The sequence below is a fragment of the Sodiomyces alcalophilus genome, assembly GCF_042370955.1.
Source record: "Sodiomyces alcalophilus JCM 7366 unplaced genomic scaffold ACRALscaffold_3, whole genome shotgun sequence".
NCBI classification, from domain to species: domain Eukaryota; kingdom Fungi; phylum Ascomycota; class Sordariomycetes; order Glomerellales; family Plectosphaerellaceae; genus Sodiomyces; species Sodiomyces alcalophilus.
Window position 1 is genome coordinate 100,437 of NW_027263534.1, and position 12,529 is coordinate 112,965.

A 12,529-nucleotide genomic window follows, 5' to 3' on the forward strand; every position below is an offset into this window, starting at 1 on the left:
GAATTCTTTTTATGGATGACGGGTAAGCCTATTGTCCATCATATAGAATCATTGCCCTAGACGACACATTGCTGAGGGATTCTATTCGGAGACTATACCTACCTCATGACGACGTTCGCACTGTCCAAATTTCAGTATAGGTACCGATAGTTCCACGCGTAACTGCGACGAAATAATGTACCAGCGCCAAACATCTCCACATGTATTGATACGGTACGCGTATCGTAGGTACAAGCAATACCACTCGGTGAGCACGACCACCATAATCAGCATCACGACTTTCTTCTTCAGATTACCTCTCCAAAAGACCATCCTCTCATTCCCGCACCAGCCGCAAGGCCTGCTACAGAAGATTCCCTATATTTCCGACGCATTCCCAGACAAATCAGGAGAAATTCCGACGTACCACCTCCTTTGTGTCTCGTTCCGCACTTCACTTTCGAACCTGGTGAAAAATCCGACTCCCATCCCGTCACCATCAGAGGAAGGGAATACATGCGCGTACCGGACGACAAAAGCAGCAATTTTCTTGTGGCATATTTCCAGATCTGAAGTGCCCCTGTGGGAGTCAGTCTTCCAAGAAGGAAAAGACCCCAGGGCGTATGCCCATCTAACTACCTAGCCGCGGAAGACACGCAACGTCGCACCGCAGACCACGACGACCACACCGTTCCTGTGCTTCCTCCCACCATCTTCTCTCTCTTTCTTTCTCCCTCTTTCTTCTAGACTTTCTCGCTTCTCGAGTTGACAGCCTTACATCATCGGGCTGGGGGATCTCGCGCTCTATACTGCCTTGACACTTCGGCCCTACCACGTTACACAGCGCATCGTCCGATCCTCTTCTAAAGTTCTACTCACATCACACAACACCCCAGACTGTCTGAGGTAGGACACCATGGCGTCGCCTCCGTCCTGGCGCCCTCTTCCTGTACCGGCGCCCCACGGAGTACCGGCTTTGCTTGTATCGACCGCGTTCGCCACCGATTCGTACACCGTCCGCGTCACCGACCTCGCCAACATGTGGGCCGAGGTGATGGACCGCAGGGCTATCTACAGGCGAAGTCTCGACGAAGACACCACGATTGATCCCACCGACAGTCCGCAGAATATGCAGGCCTTTCTGTCGCGCGTCCGGTCCGCCTTTGACCCCTCTCACGAGGACCACGCCGATAGCCGTCTCACCCTGTCCGTCGATCACCAACCCGGAGACCACGTGCTTGTCCTAAATATGACTTGCAACCTTCCCGGCCTGGATCCCCTCAGGTGGCCCATGGTCTTGCACAGATGCCCCCCGTCGCAGCTCGCGACCGAGCTGGTTCTACCGCTCATCCAGGCCAACTTAACCAGGGTGCAACAGGTCAACTCGCTTCTCGAGATCATCCACCAAAAGGACGCCGTCATGGGCAGGCTTCTGGACAAACTTGAAGCCACGGGTACCCGTCTAGAGCACATCTTCCCCGCGCTGTCGGCGAAGCAGCAGGTTTCCAGGAGCACCGCAGAGCAGAAAATCCGGGGTCTGGCCCCCTTCAAGCGGGAGGAGTGGGACGACCAGCAAGCCGCCGGTGACGAGCTGCCGAAAGATGTCCCTTCCCTAACCGAGGCCGTCTTTGGCGAGACGGGACTCGCGTATCACTCAGGAATGGATATCTGCGACTCTCCAGCCCTCGATGACTGGTGGACCAAACTTGGTAACACATCGAACATTCCCATCATCGAGCCCCGACAGGGGAATGCCAGGGCCAAGAACGAGACGCCCCCTCCACAGATCAAGAAAATGGCCCATCATGCGGGCGACGATGACGACAGCAGCGACGACGACGACGAGGACGATTTTTTTGAGACCCAGGCCACCCCTCCACCTCGACCGTCGGCTCGGAAACGTGCTGAAGACCAAAGAACCATGGTGGGAGATGACGACTCCACGGTAGATGAAGACGGCCCGTCACCTTCAGCCGAGCTCGCAAATGAAGCAAAGGGAAAGAATAGGCCTCCGGCACGACTTGGCACTATTGGGAAGACAAAGCACCCCTCCCCGACGCCGCGTCGGCCATCCACTCCCGCCGGGGACGGGTCCGAGACGGAATCTGGATCGGATAAGGAGGGACCACCATTGTCTGGATCAACGAGAAACCACCCGCCACCGCCATCGTCGCTTACCGGTACGACGCCCAAGAAGCGAGGAGGCCTTGGTCGCATCGGCGGGACCAAGCGACCTGACCCCGCGCCTTCCTCCAGCGCCGAGGAGGCCACAGCGCCGTCGGCGGCAGAGAAACTGACGCCGAGGAAGCTCGGAAAAATTGGCAGCAAGCCTCCTGCTGGTAACCCACCAGTAGAGGACGGGAGCGTGGACAGTCAGACACGAGGGCGGACGGCAGAGCGACAGCCGGAGCCGGGACCGAGGGCGAGAGAAACGTCTGAGGAGAGGGCCCACCGCAGGCGGGAAGAACTCAAAAGGGAACTGGAGAGGAAAGCCGCGGCCGGCCCGGCACGAAAGAAGCGCAGATTCTAGGCCCAATGGATTCATCAACTCCTCGTCCTACCTCATCTATCTATGCAACATCGCAACCGTCGGACTGCGTCCCCGTTACTCTGAACTACGCGGTCTGGGACGACGCTTCAGTTGCCGAGGACCTCATGGATCTGCAGGCCAGACCAACGTACATATAAAACCAGTCAATATACCTCTCTCGCCGAATGGTTCGGCTCAATCTCATGCCTAACCCCCATCGTTACCTGATGCCCGTCTCCGTGGAACGCCACGACATGCGTCAAGCAACCATCCGCTGCCGCTCGCCTCTTGAAGGCCCTCTCGATGAGGCTCTTACCCCAACTCATTGATGCCGGCCTACCCTACCAAACGAGTGGGGGGGATCTTGTTGTGTATCGCAAGGAATCCTCGGGACATAACCGATAACTCGGCCCCCCAACAGATGAGCCGAAACATCATAGCGAACTGCCCGGCAGCCCCTCATTTTTCTCACCGTAAGCTCCCGCCCACGGCGACGTTTCACGGCAGACCTACCCGTGGAGACTGATCTCGCTCTCTCTCTCTCTCCCTCCCCCGCCTTCTCCCTCTCTCCCACCACACCCCACTCGTGTTGCGTTCGTCTTTGATGTTTCTCGGACGTCGCCCGACAGCGGCGCATGGCCGCTTCCGTGTGTTCCCGAGTAGGACGATGCGGGTTCGCCTAAGTCCTGGTCTCGAAGTCAAGGGCTATGGAGGATCCATCTCGCTCTGGACTAGAGATACATTAACATGGTCGACATATGCGCACGGCAGCGCGACGATGGTCATTGTAGAGGCCCAACCTCGGAGATGAAACTTCGACTAAGAATTCATACATTTCCGAGCCGTCCCAAGGAGTCACGGCAGTTGTTTCGCATACCGACGCCCATCGCATTAGCATATGGACGGGCTCACAGGTTTAGCGTTGGACGTCAAGCATCTTCCCGGTACGTCTACCGGGGATGCACCGACTCCATGCCGCAAGTCTCCGGCACAACAACTCATTCCACGTGGCCTGCTCGGTTCCTGGAGTCGGGTATTGCGATGCACTGGCAGGCCAGACCAGCATCAGCGATTCTAGGTCGCACTTGGACAGCGCCCGCCGGCGTTGCCAGACAAGACTAAGAGAGGGGTTGAGGGGTCACAGCGGCGTACAGAGGTGTGCGACTAACGTTTCTATGGGCTTTCGCGACTGCCCCAATCTTGAAAAGAAATCCGGCTCTACGCGAAGTTCCACGCCCGGATGGCACATGGTGAAGAACGAGACGCCCGGGGTGTCTGGGCATTTGTGAGATCACTGCTGTCGTTTTGACGACCTTCTCGCGGCGGGCAAAGGCTTTCTTCATACAGGCCTAGCACACTTCATGCCATTAACAGGGCTGTCCAAGACTAAGTTGTCGCCGGGTTGTGTTCCGCTGGGTAGACCCACCTCCATCCAAGTCCTGATGCCGTTTGTGCCACCAAAAAGCTGTTCAAGCTTGTGGCACAGTACCCCAGTCGGTGAGGATTTGTATCTATTCCTCAGCAACAGTTCATCCGTCTACTGCAACGGCCAAACTGCGGACCAACTTGGTCTCACTTCTTTTCTTATTTTTCCTTGCCCAGTACTGACGCGTGAAACAAATAGCAGCCCGGCACATCAGGAATTAGGAGCATATCATCCGCGACTCAAAGGCTGTTTGATACTGTGATGTCAGTAAGCGCCAGGTAGCTCACCCCCTGCATTCACACCGGACGACTCCTGGATACGCCTTGCTAGGTTTGCAGAAAGGAGTCATCATTTTGGGAACACGCGTATGCGCGACGACTCGGGAACAACAGTCGACAGGGTCGAGTCGAGACATAGCATGGCTGTATGCGATATATGCGCCCATGTTGCGAAGGCCTCGTTTGCGGTTGACCGGGCTGTCAGCCTGTCATATCTCACAGTGCACTCATCGCCCCCTTACCCCCTCGACATCCACTGGTCATATATCATGAAGCGAGAAATGGTCGTCATTCACCGTTCTCTGTTCATACGCTGTTGCCCCTTAGCTTCGTCGTGAATGGTCTCAGTCTGCCCTTTCATCCCGAAAACTCCTGGGCCGTGTTATGACAGGTCATCGTGGCACATGCGTGGCACCTGCGTGGCAAGCTCAGCAGGCTGCAGGCTTGACTGTCTTGGTCACAAAATCACGTACTTAAGCGCCGTCTCCGAAGACGGAACGGTCTCTTTCACTCTAGAAGTCTCGACCTACCCACATACATTCCTTTCCCTTCTGACTAATACACTTTGTGGGAGAGACATTTTCGAGTCTACCCATCAGAGAACAAGACATGCATCAGGCAAGGTTCCTCCCGTTTGAGCTATGCAGCTCCCTCGTCCCCGAGACAGGAGCTCTTCAACGCGGAATAATTTAAGTATCCGAGGAGTTGAGCGCGCAATTAGTATTGTTTTCAAGTAAAGAATAATCAGTTGCGTCGCAATGCCAGTTATCACTGAGTTGCATTTTTTTGGACGTGACAGAAACATGGCCAACTTGCAGCTTAAGGAGAGACACTACCGCCGGAGAGTACATGTAGGAATAAAGAGAAAACTCCATGGATCATATCTAAACAAGTTGAGCACAGCAAAAGGGATTTTCATTTTGTTTAGACTTTTCAAAGCCAGGCTTTATGCCTCAATTTACAAGCAACGCCATAGAGCTCCCCCCAGCCCATTGCGCAGGGCAATGTTGCAACAGTGCATTCGCCCGGTCAGCCAGTGGCGGCGCCAGGCCCAGTTGCAATGCAACGTGCTTGAGACAAGAGCCTTGTTCTCAACTACCAGATAGGGCACCGAGTTGCCATGACCTCTCAGGAGCCCTCCGATAAACGGCAAATGTCGAGTATGTCATGTCACACGGCAGCGGTGAATCATGAATGCCGTTCACCGCATGGAGTCTTTCTGGGCAACGAGGGAGTCAAGACAAAGGGAGAGAAAACGTGGAGGTGGTAGCCACGAGGGTCCAACGACCTGGTAATCGTTCCTTACGCCAGATGATGGGATTACAGCGGATAGAGTCACTTACAGTCAGCCGGGGACATAAACAGGGCTTGAGGATGCGACATGGGTGACGTGACTGTAAGAAGGATAGTCCGCCGGTTCCCATTAGGCAGGGAAGGGATCGACCAGCCCTATTGACGGTATTGGCCGGGATGCAGGCAGCAGATGCGACATCTGTGTTGTAGTGTAAGTAGTGTACCTGGTGCCGTTGTAATGCATCGCGGTCTGTATGGCGATCATTTCCCCCCGCCCGCCCCCCTTTTGATCCGAGATGTGATTGTGATGTGAGGCTAGGATCCAACTGGTGAAAAGAAGTCGGAAGGGCCAGGGACCCTGTTCAATATGAACTCGTTCGGGAAATTCCACACTCGAGTTTACCCGACAATAGTGCCGCATCGGGATAGCGTCGATTTTGAGGTTGGGAACAGTTGCATTAAGCCTCCGACAGCGGAAATATCCAAGGTCGCCGACCATGTCACTGTGGCGTGGCGGTTTCTATCATTCCGACAAGTGATATTGACAGCCTCCGACGCCGTTGGAATTTCTTTTCACTTGCCGTTTTTTCTGCATCTTCCCTGTCAACCCCGCCACCCCTCCCCTCATACCCTTTTTTTTTTTTCCTTTCTTTTTTCTTTTTGATTCTAGCGTAATACCTGTATATCTTACTCCTTATAGGGGTTCCCCGTGCGGCGCCTGTCAACCTGTCAACTCCGCCCTGATCGGCGAAGTTAGTCGAATTTAGGCGATTAGCCATTGCATCTAACCCTAACAGAGACTGGTGTCTCGCCAGGCAACACGTAACTGGTCCGCATAACCATGTGGCGTATGTACAGCGGACGTTGTATATACAGTGACGAGACAAAACTGTCGAGCTGATATACTTACACTACCACGTTATGAGTGTGTAGATAGGTACATCGGCTCGACACTTGTGTCAATTCACTGTATATGTGTAGGGGAGCTTGCTGCTTGGGCGGGTAATACTCCGATGGAGAGAAATTATCCGAGTATGTACGTACCTCATAATCTACGAATATCTACACTACCTATGTCTACCGTTGATAGGTACTGTACACTACAACGCACAAACCTAACATAGTGTGTATCGATCGTGAAGATCGTCACCTGGTAAGATCCAGCCCATGCGCAAGGACCAGGGACAGATCCCGCCTTTTGACTGTTGGCCTGACCAATCATCACAGGGTTCTTTTGCTGGTGTAACACAGTGCACGACTTGCTGGGCTCTCGAGGACTATTGGTGGGATAACATAACCACCATAGCTATAGCTTATGCCAGATAGCCAACGAGATGGCCATACACTAAAGTGATAACATCGGGGGCAGATCTCCAACCCCGCCATGCTGCGCGCTCGAGCCCTCCATTCTACCTTTCAATCAGAGACATGTCAAAAAGTGAAATGGCCAAACCGAGACAGATACCCCCTGTCACATTCATGGAGTAGTAGAATAAATTCTCGCCGTTCTGCTCCCTGAATACCCGCACACTGTACGTTGTACGAAGTACTCGGTACCCAACAGAGAGTAGCGGGATCCGGGAAATTGGTAACCAATAGGATGTCGCGCTAGAGACGGGGTTCGGCCGGGGAAGGCGTTCCGGAAGTGACGCTATAGACGCTATCACTATCATGCTTACCCATCCACATCTACAACGTACACCCAATCGCAACGTGCCCCCACATGCCTCTTTGGGATATTTTGTCGCAGTCGGACACTTTTCGTCTCACTCTTATCTCTGATGCTCCAATATATCCCGGCTTCGCCCTCGTGAAGGTTATTAAACCAGCAAGGGTACAATATAACGAAATGCTTGTCGAGAAAATGAGTTGGACCATTATCCCGGGAATAATGGTAAGGACTGGAACAAGAAGCGGAATTGAGATATGGCGGCAATGGGAACATGAAGATAGAGACACAAGTCGAACAAGAAATAATAGCCATATCACACCCTTATGTTCAATCTCTACCAGGCATAACCGAGACATTTTATGTTCTGCAATCACACTCCCACTGCGCAAGTCAAGTCTACCTGTTGTTCCTTTCCTTCGTCTTCTCCTTTTTCCCCCCTCCTTCTCGTCCTGTAAGTACTGCAAGAGTCTCACCCATACTTCGGCTCTGTGCCTGTGCATCCATGTCTCACACAAGCCTCGTCGCCAGAAACATTCCATCATGATTACGCACGTTGCGCACACATTTTTTCTGTCTTTCCGGACACGTGCTATTGAAGAAGGGAAACCAGGAAAGACATGCATTGGCATTGAACACGAAAAATATATGATGTGCCGAGCATTGCATTAGCCTAAAAGAGTATCAAAAGTTCCTGGCCAGAACATATCGGCATTCTAGGTGGATTTTCGTTTTGTTAATAAAATGAGGAGACGACTTACAAGTAGCTGGCAACTGAATAAACAAAAGCAGTGGACAAAACGCCATACATTTCATAAACTAAATTGTTTACAACTGAGAACCGAATGAATAGAACGGTATATGCCTGTAAAATCGTTCCGAGGTTGCCCTTCCGAAAATTCTTCTTCTCCGTCTTCGCTCTCTACGTCGTCGGCATTAGCCGCCAACGCGGATGTGCTGACCTACTCCCCCCTCCCAAGCGCCAGGGGAATAAGAATAATGCAAAAGATGTACGTAGTTAAAATAAGGAACAAAAACTTGAAATAGGTAAAATAAGATATCCATCCCCGCATTAACGGTGCCCGATGCAACCCTGGGTTATCGATAGACTCGATGCCACCTCATATTAAGCCGACTCCAGTGAAAGCCAAGAGATGAAAGATGCACGACCCTCGGATGACACCCATCCTCTTTATTTCTGCCGTTCCTTTCCGGACTTGGTCCTCGATCCCACTGCCGGATCGCCCAAGACACGGCTGGCACGGTCGACGCATTGCATCACGTCTCAATTCTTGGCCAGGCATTGATGGCAGAGGTCGTCGAAAGAGACTTGACTCCTTTTTCTTCTGCGCTCTCCTGGCTGTTGAATAGATGACATGGAGCTTTTCGACCACCTACCACCCGAAAAAGGTGGGGGGAGGGGTGTGGTGCTAAAGCGTCTTTTTCCTTTGTCTCTGCTGTCCACTCCCACATTCCGGCCCCCCAATGTCTCTCCTTCGCAATCACCACTGGCCAGGAGGTGGTCAAGTCAACCTCCACCCTTGAGTCTCCACCGCCCGGCAATGCTCTTTTGGCCAAGGTGACAATTTCCCGCCCCCAACTTGCCTCTCTTCCGCGCATCCAGATGCGGGCGAATTGGTTGAACCCGGCCGCCAACGGCCAACAGCCATGTCTGGCTTCGAGTCGCTGTGGTCCATGAACCCTTTCGGGGCAAGAAAATCCAGATCAAAAAGGCAAAATAGAAAGGCAGAAGTCATCCTCGTCAGAAAGCCGCCCCACCCTGTAGAAGAACGCCGCAACCCAAAATATGCCGAAAGCCCTTGATGGAGAGAACTGAACTGAGAATGTAGAATGGGGGATAATCGAAACACAAAAATATTATCAAAAATAATAAAAGATGATCAACGCCAGCCTGAAAGGAGCCATCTCGGAATCCCCTCACATGGAACTTCCGCTGTTATCACCGGGATTTTCGTTGGTAGTGCCGTCATGCCAGGGGTATAGCATGTTGCTGTCGCTCTCGAACAGTTGGCTCGAGGGGTACATCCCCACAACGTCCCCGAGGCCAAACTGCGAAAAGTCATATAGAGGTTGTGGAATCGCCGCGGGATGCTGCTCGGGATGATGTGGGAGTCGCAAACTGCTATCACTGCCAGCCATCATGCCTGCGTCCGATAACGCGAGGCCCATGTCCATGTCGGACGGAGGCCCCTCTGGCGTCACGGGCGTCGGAAGGCGGGTGTCTGGAACTACCCCTGGGGTGGAATGGGGTTGGTGTTGCTGATGATGATGATGATGAGGGTATCCTTGTTCGTACAGAGTGGGCTGTCTAGTGTAGTAGTGGTTGTGGTGGTCGTGGTGTTGGTGGTGGTGGGGGACATGATGCGTCGGCAATCCGGGCTCCATATCCATCCCCATCGAGGGGTGATGGTCCAAGTCGAGTGGGATCGTGGGCATCTGTGGGTCCGTGATAGTGAGGGCGCCGCTGCTGGTCGAAGGGCTCAAGCTGTGCCTGAGCCGGGCCATTTTTGCCTTGCTGGAGGCGCATCCTCCCTTACGACCCGACATGGCACGTCCGGGAATGAGCTGGTGCGGGTGTTGGTGATGGGGATGGTACGTGACGTGATGAGATCGCGGAGGGCTGTTACGTCCACGTCGCCCTATGTCGTTTCCCTGGCCCTGGCTCTGATTATAATGCTGGTTCTTGGGCCGGTACCTCGTCGTGCTGTATACGCCTTCCCGGACAGCCCAATCCGTCAGCACCCATTCAGATATGCGCTTCTCGCTGCTCGCCGTCGGAGGGTTCTCCACCGTCGAGTCGGTGCTCGTTGGCGGTGGCCGCTCCCTCTTTACGAACGCCTGGGCAGTACCTGTCAGCCAAAAAATGTACAGACGAGAGGAAAGGGGTTGTAAGCCAGTTACTGACCTTGTTCATGCTCAGGTTGTGCCGAATGCTGTTCTGCCAGCCCTTCCCGCCGCCCTTGGCCTTGTTCGTGTTGCGTTCGAACCATTCATAAAGCTCCTGGAGTGTCATGGAGTGGCCAGGAACGCTCATGAAGGCGCGGTAGATGAGCTGGGCATAGGGCTCGTCGTTCTTCTGCGCATTTCCACGTGGGCTAGAAGTCGAACCGCTCGGGGAGACGGGAGGCTCCGGGCTAGCTAAGCTTCTTGCCAAGCCACGCCTCCTGGTATTATGGCGCCTGACGGAAACGTCCCCGCCAGGTGGCATAGTTGGCGAGTTGAGCTCCTTGGGCGATGTGGTGGTCGAAGAGAGCGACTCGTCCAAGAGCACGGGGGATGGTTGTTCGGGAAAACCTGGGTAGAAATTTGAGTACGCAGCTTCCATCTCGTTAAATCCGTGGACAGAGGTGCACACGCGAAGGCAGTTGTCTGGAATCTCTGGATATGGAGGTTGTTGATGCTGGAGGGGGCTGCTGCGGTCAACGGGGTGGTTCCAGGCGAACTGTGCAGCGGGCGGTACCCAACTGCGAGGTTCGAGAGGAGACGGGTTATACCCGCAGACAGGAGACGCGCGGAATGAGTAATGCTCATATTCCTCAGCAGAGCCGGGAGGAGAAGGGGGCCACCGGACATGGCTGGGTGGCGGGTATGGTTGTGCGACTGCCATGGAGGCTAGTTGACTGTGTCCTCCCTGCCCCTGTGACTCTCCTTGCCCCTGACTCTGCCGTTTCGCGAGGTCGTCCGGAAGATGTTGTGGAAGGCTGGTCGGGGACATGAAGAATTCCCTCCCGTTCTCAACGTTGGGGACAACGCCCGTCGGGGACGTTGATTGTGTCGTGCCGGGAGACAGATTCAGGTCGCTGTACTCGACCACGCCGGACAAGCTGTCTGGCATGTGTGGGTCCATGGCACCCAAGGATCAAGACGTTCCAAGGAATCCAAAGGTTTAGGTGGCTAACGAAGTTCAAAGTCGTTAAGTTTCTGCAGCAAGAATTCTGTGTAAGACGAATGCCGGGCGACGTAGAATGTGAGATGCTGTTTCAGACAGTCTAAGCTCGGGCGGAGAACGGAGACCTCGACTTAGGACGGCGGCGGAGGTGCAAGGAGATGAATAAAGAATTACAAGAAGAAGAGAGATATCGAGGGTCCACAAGGGAACAATGACGAGGGAGGCAGTAGCGATTGTTGATCCGGGAGTCATATGTCGTTTGCTGTCAGGGAGAAGGTCGACGTAGGCGCAGGGCCAGATGATGCTTGATGTTTCCCGTCAGACGTCAAACCGCTTGCAAATAGCAACAGGTCCAGAGATATAGAGCAAAAAAAAGAAAAGACTAAACAATAAAAAAAACATGGACTGAAAAGAGATCTAGCACAAGGGATAGGACTTGTTGATAAAACACCCGGAGGTGACTCCTGGGCCAAACTAGGGGGCGGATCTAAGATGAGCGAGGGGTGTCCTTAGGAGAAAATGTACCGAGAGACGAAGCTCGGGCTCCTTGTTGGGGATGGGAGGGAAGGGTGTAAGTCTGAAGTACAGTATCGTTATGAGAGCAGAAGAGGACATGGGAGAGGAAACGAAACATCCAAAAAAGGGCACGTTGTAGGTAGGCCCTGTCTAGGGGTGCAAGGTTAGAGGGACATGGGGGTGAAGGTTGGCTGGGCCGTGAGAGGCGCCCCCGGGGGTGGTGGGGGGGCGTGGCGCGGCAACAGACAAGGGCCCGCGGCGACAGGAGAAAGGGTAGAAATCCCCGCGAAACCATGTGCGCCCCAGTTTGGGCATGGGCATGGGCATGGGCATGTTGCCAACTCATTTTGCTTGGCCCTAGATGTCCTGTCGTCTATGCTTCCCGCAAGCATGCGCGTGTAAGACCCAATGTCTTTGAAGGTATATGCGTGTGTGTGTGTGTGTGTGTGCGTGTGTATTATGTGTGCTTGCGTACGTGCATCTGTCTCTCAGGCCAAATATGTATGTGTCGTTGTGTGTGTCTTCTTCTGCTTCCCTCCCTCTTGTATGTTATGCTCAAGACGCAGCTCTGTTCACCGACATCCCATCTCAAGGCTGGGGGCTGAAGAGCCACAGAGCCACATATCGAGCCTTCGAGGACGTACTTGTCTGGGTCCCAAGGCGGCGGCCACAATTTTTTCTCTCTCTCTCTCTCTCACCCTCACGTACAAGCTCTCAGCCTCACCCTCGTTTTAGCCTGTCTAAATGAAAGAGCCCAGCCGGGAGAGCAGGGGGGTCACGGGTGTAAGGGCTGTTAGGGGCTGTTGAAGTGTTAGACAAGGCACATCGCATCTAGTATGTACATAGACCTGGGTCCCGGGGAGAAGGGAGATTTTCCCAAGGGGCCAGGCCCTTATTCACGCCCCTCCCATGTAACCATGGCAGGTGG

General features: G+C 53.8%; 5 protein-coding genes across 5 annotated transcripts; 3 read left to right on the forward strand and 2 right to left on the reverse strand.

Annotated features, from left to right (window-relative positions):
* Nucleotides 1-15: 15 nt before the first annotated feature.
* On the forward strand, nucleotides 16-2,667 carry ACRALDRAFT_1092757 (uncharacterized protein; the record flags this gene model as incomplete). Its single annotated transcript, XM_071019627.1, has 9 exons — nucleotides 16-22; nucleotides 77-122; nucleotides 185-202; nucleotides 253-531; nucleotides 569-600; nucleotides 653-675; nucleotides 752-829; nucleotides 890-2,412; nucleotides 2,445-2,667. The coding sequence occupies 9 exons, from the start codon at nucleotides 16-18 to the stop codon at nucleotides 2,665-2,667; spliced, it is 2,229 nt and encodes a 742-aa protein (XP_070875552.1).
* A 2,304-nt stretch (nucleotides 2,668-4,971) lies between these two features.
* ACRALDRAFT_208468 (uncharacterized protein) lies at nucleotides 4,972-5,602 on the forward strand (the record flags this gene model as incomplete). Its single annotated transcript, XM_071022452.1, has 6 exons — nucleotides 4,972-4,988; nucleotides 5,013-5,062; nucleotides 5,115-5,249; nucleotides 5,290-5,447; nucleotides 5,484-5,504; nucleotides 5,540-5,602. The coding sequence occupies 6 exons, from the start codon at nucleotides 4,972-4,974 to the stop codon at nucleotides 5,600-5,602; spliced, it is 444 nt and encodes a 147-aa protein (XP_070875553.1).
* A 34-nt stretch (nucleotides 5,603-5,636) lies between these two features.
* ACRALDRAFT_208469 (uncharacterized protein) lies at nucleotides 5,637-7,490 on the reverse strand (the record flags this gene model as incomplete). Its single annotated transcript, XM_071022453.1, has 12 exons — nucleotides 5,637-6,026; nucleotides 6,084-6,129; nucleotides 6,198-6,232; nucleotides 6,308-6,332; nucleotides 6,392-6,417; nucleotides 6,461-6,514; nucleotides 6,618-6,775; nucleotides 6,838-6,919; nucleotides 6,982-7,021; nucleotides 7,069-7,114; nucleotides 7,174-7,195; nucleotides 7,230-7,490. The coding sequence occupies 12 exons, from the start codon at nucleotides 7,488-7,490 to the stop codon at nucleotides 5,637-5,639; spliced, it is 1,185 nt and encodes a 394-aa protein (XP_070875554.1).
* Nucleotides 7,491-7,537: 47 nt separating this feature from the next.
* ACRALDRAFT_208470 (uncharacterized protein) lies at nucleotides 7,538-8,874 on the forward strand (the record flags this gene model as incomplete). The annotated part of the gene is made up of 9 exons (XM_071022454.1): nucleotides 7,538-7,580; nucleotides 7,635-7,666; nucleotides 7,695-7,828; nucleotides 7,940-7,966; nucleotides 8,029-8,129; nucleotides 8,307-8,457; nucleotides 8,489-8,537; nucleotides 8,558-8,585; nucleotides 8,612-8,874. 9 exons carry the CDS (start codon nucleotides 7,538-7,540, stop codon nucleotides 8,872-8,874), a joined length of 828 nt encoding a protein of 275 aa, XP_070875555.1.
* A 1,227-nt stretch (nucleotides 8,875-10,101) lies between these two features.
* Nucleotides 10,102-10,314, reverse strand: ACRALDRAFT_1025066 (uncharacterized protein; the record flags this gene model as incomplete). Its single annotated transcript, XM_071014753.1, has 1 exon — nucleotides 10,102-10,314. A coding segment is annotated over one exon (213 nt), but the record flags the coding sequence as incomplete, so codon positions are not given.
* Nucleotides 10,315-12,529: the final 2,215 nt, after the last annotated feature.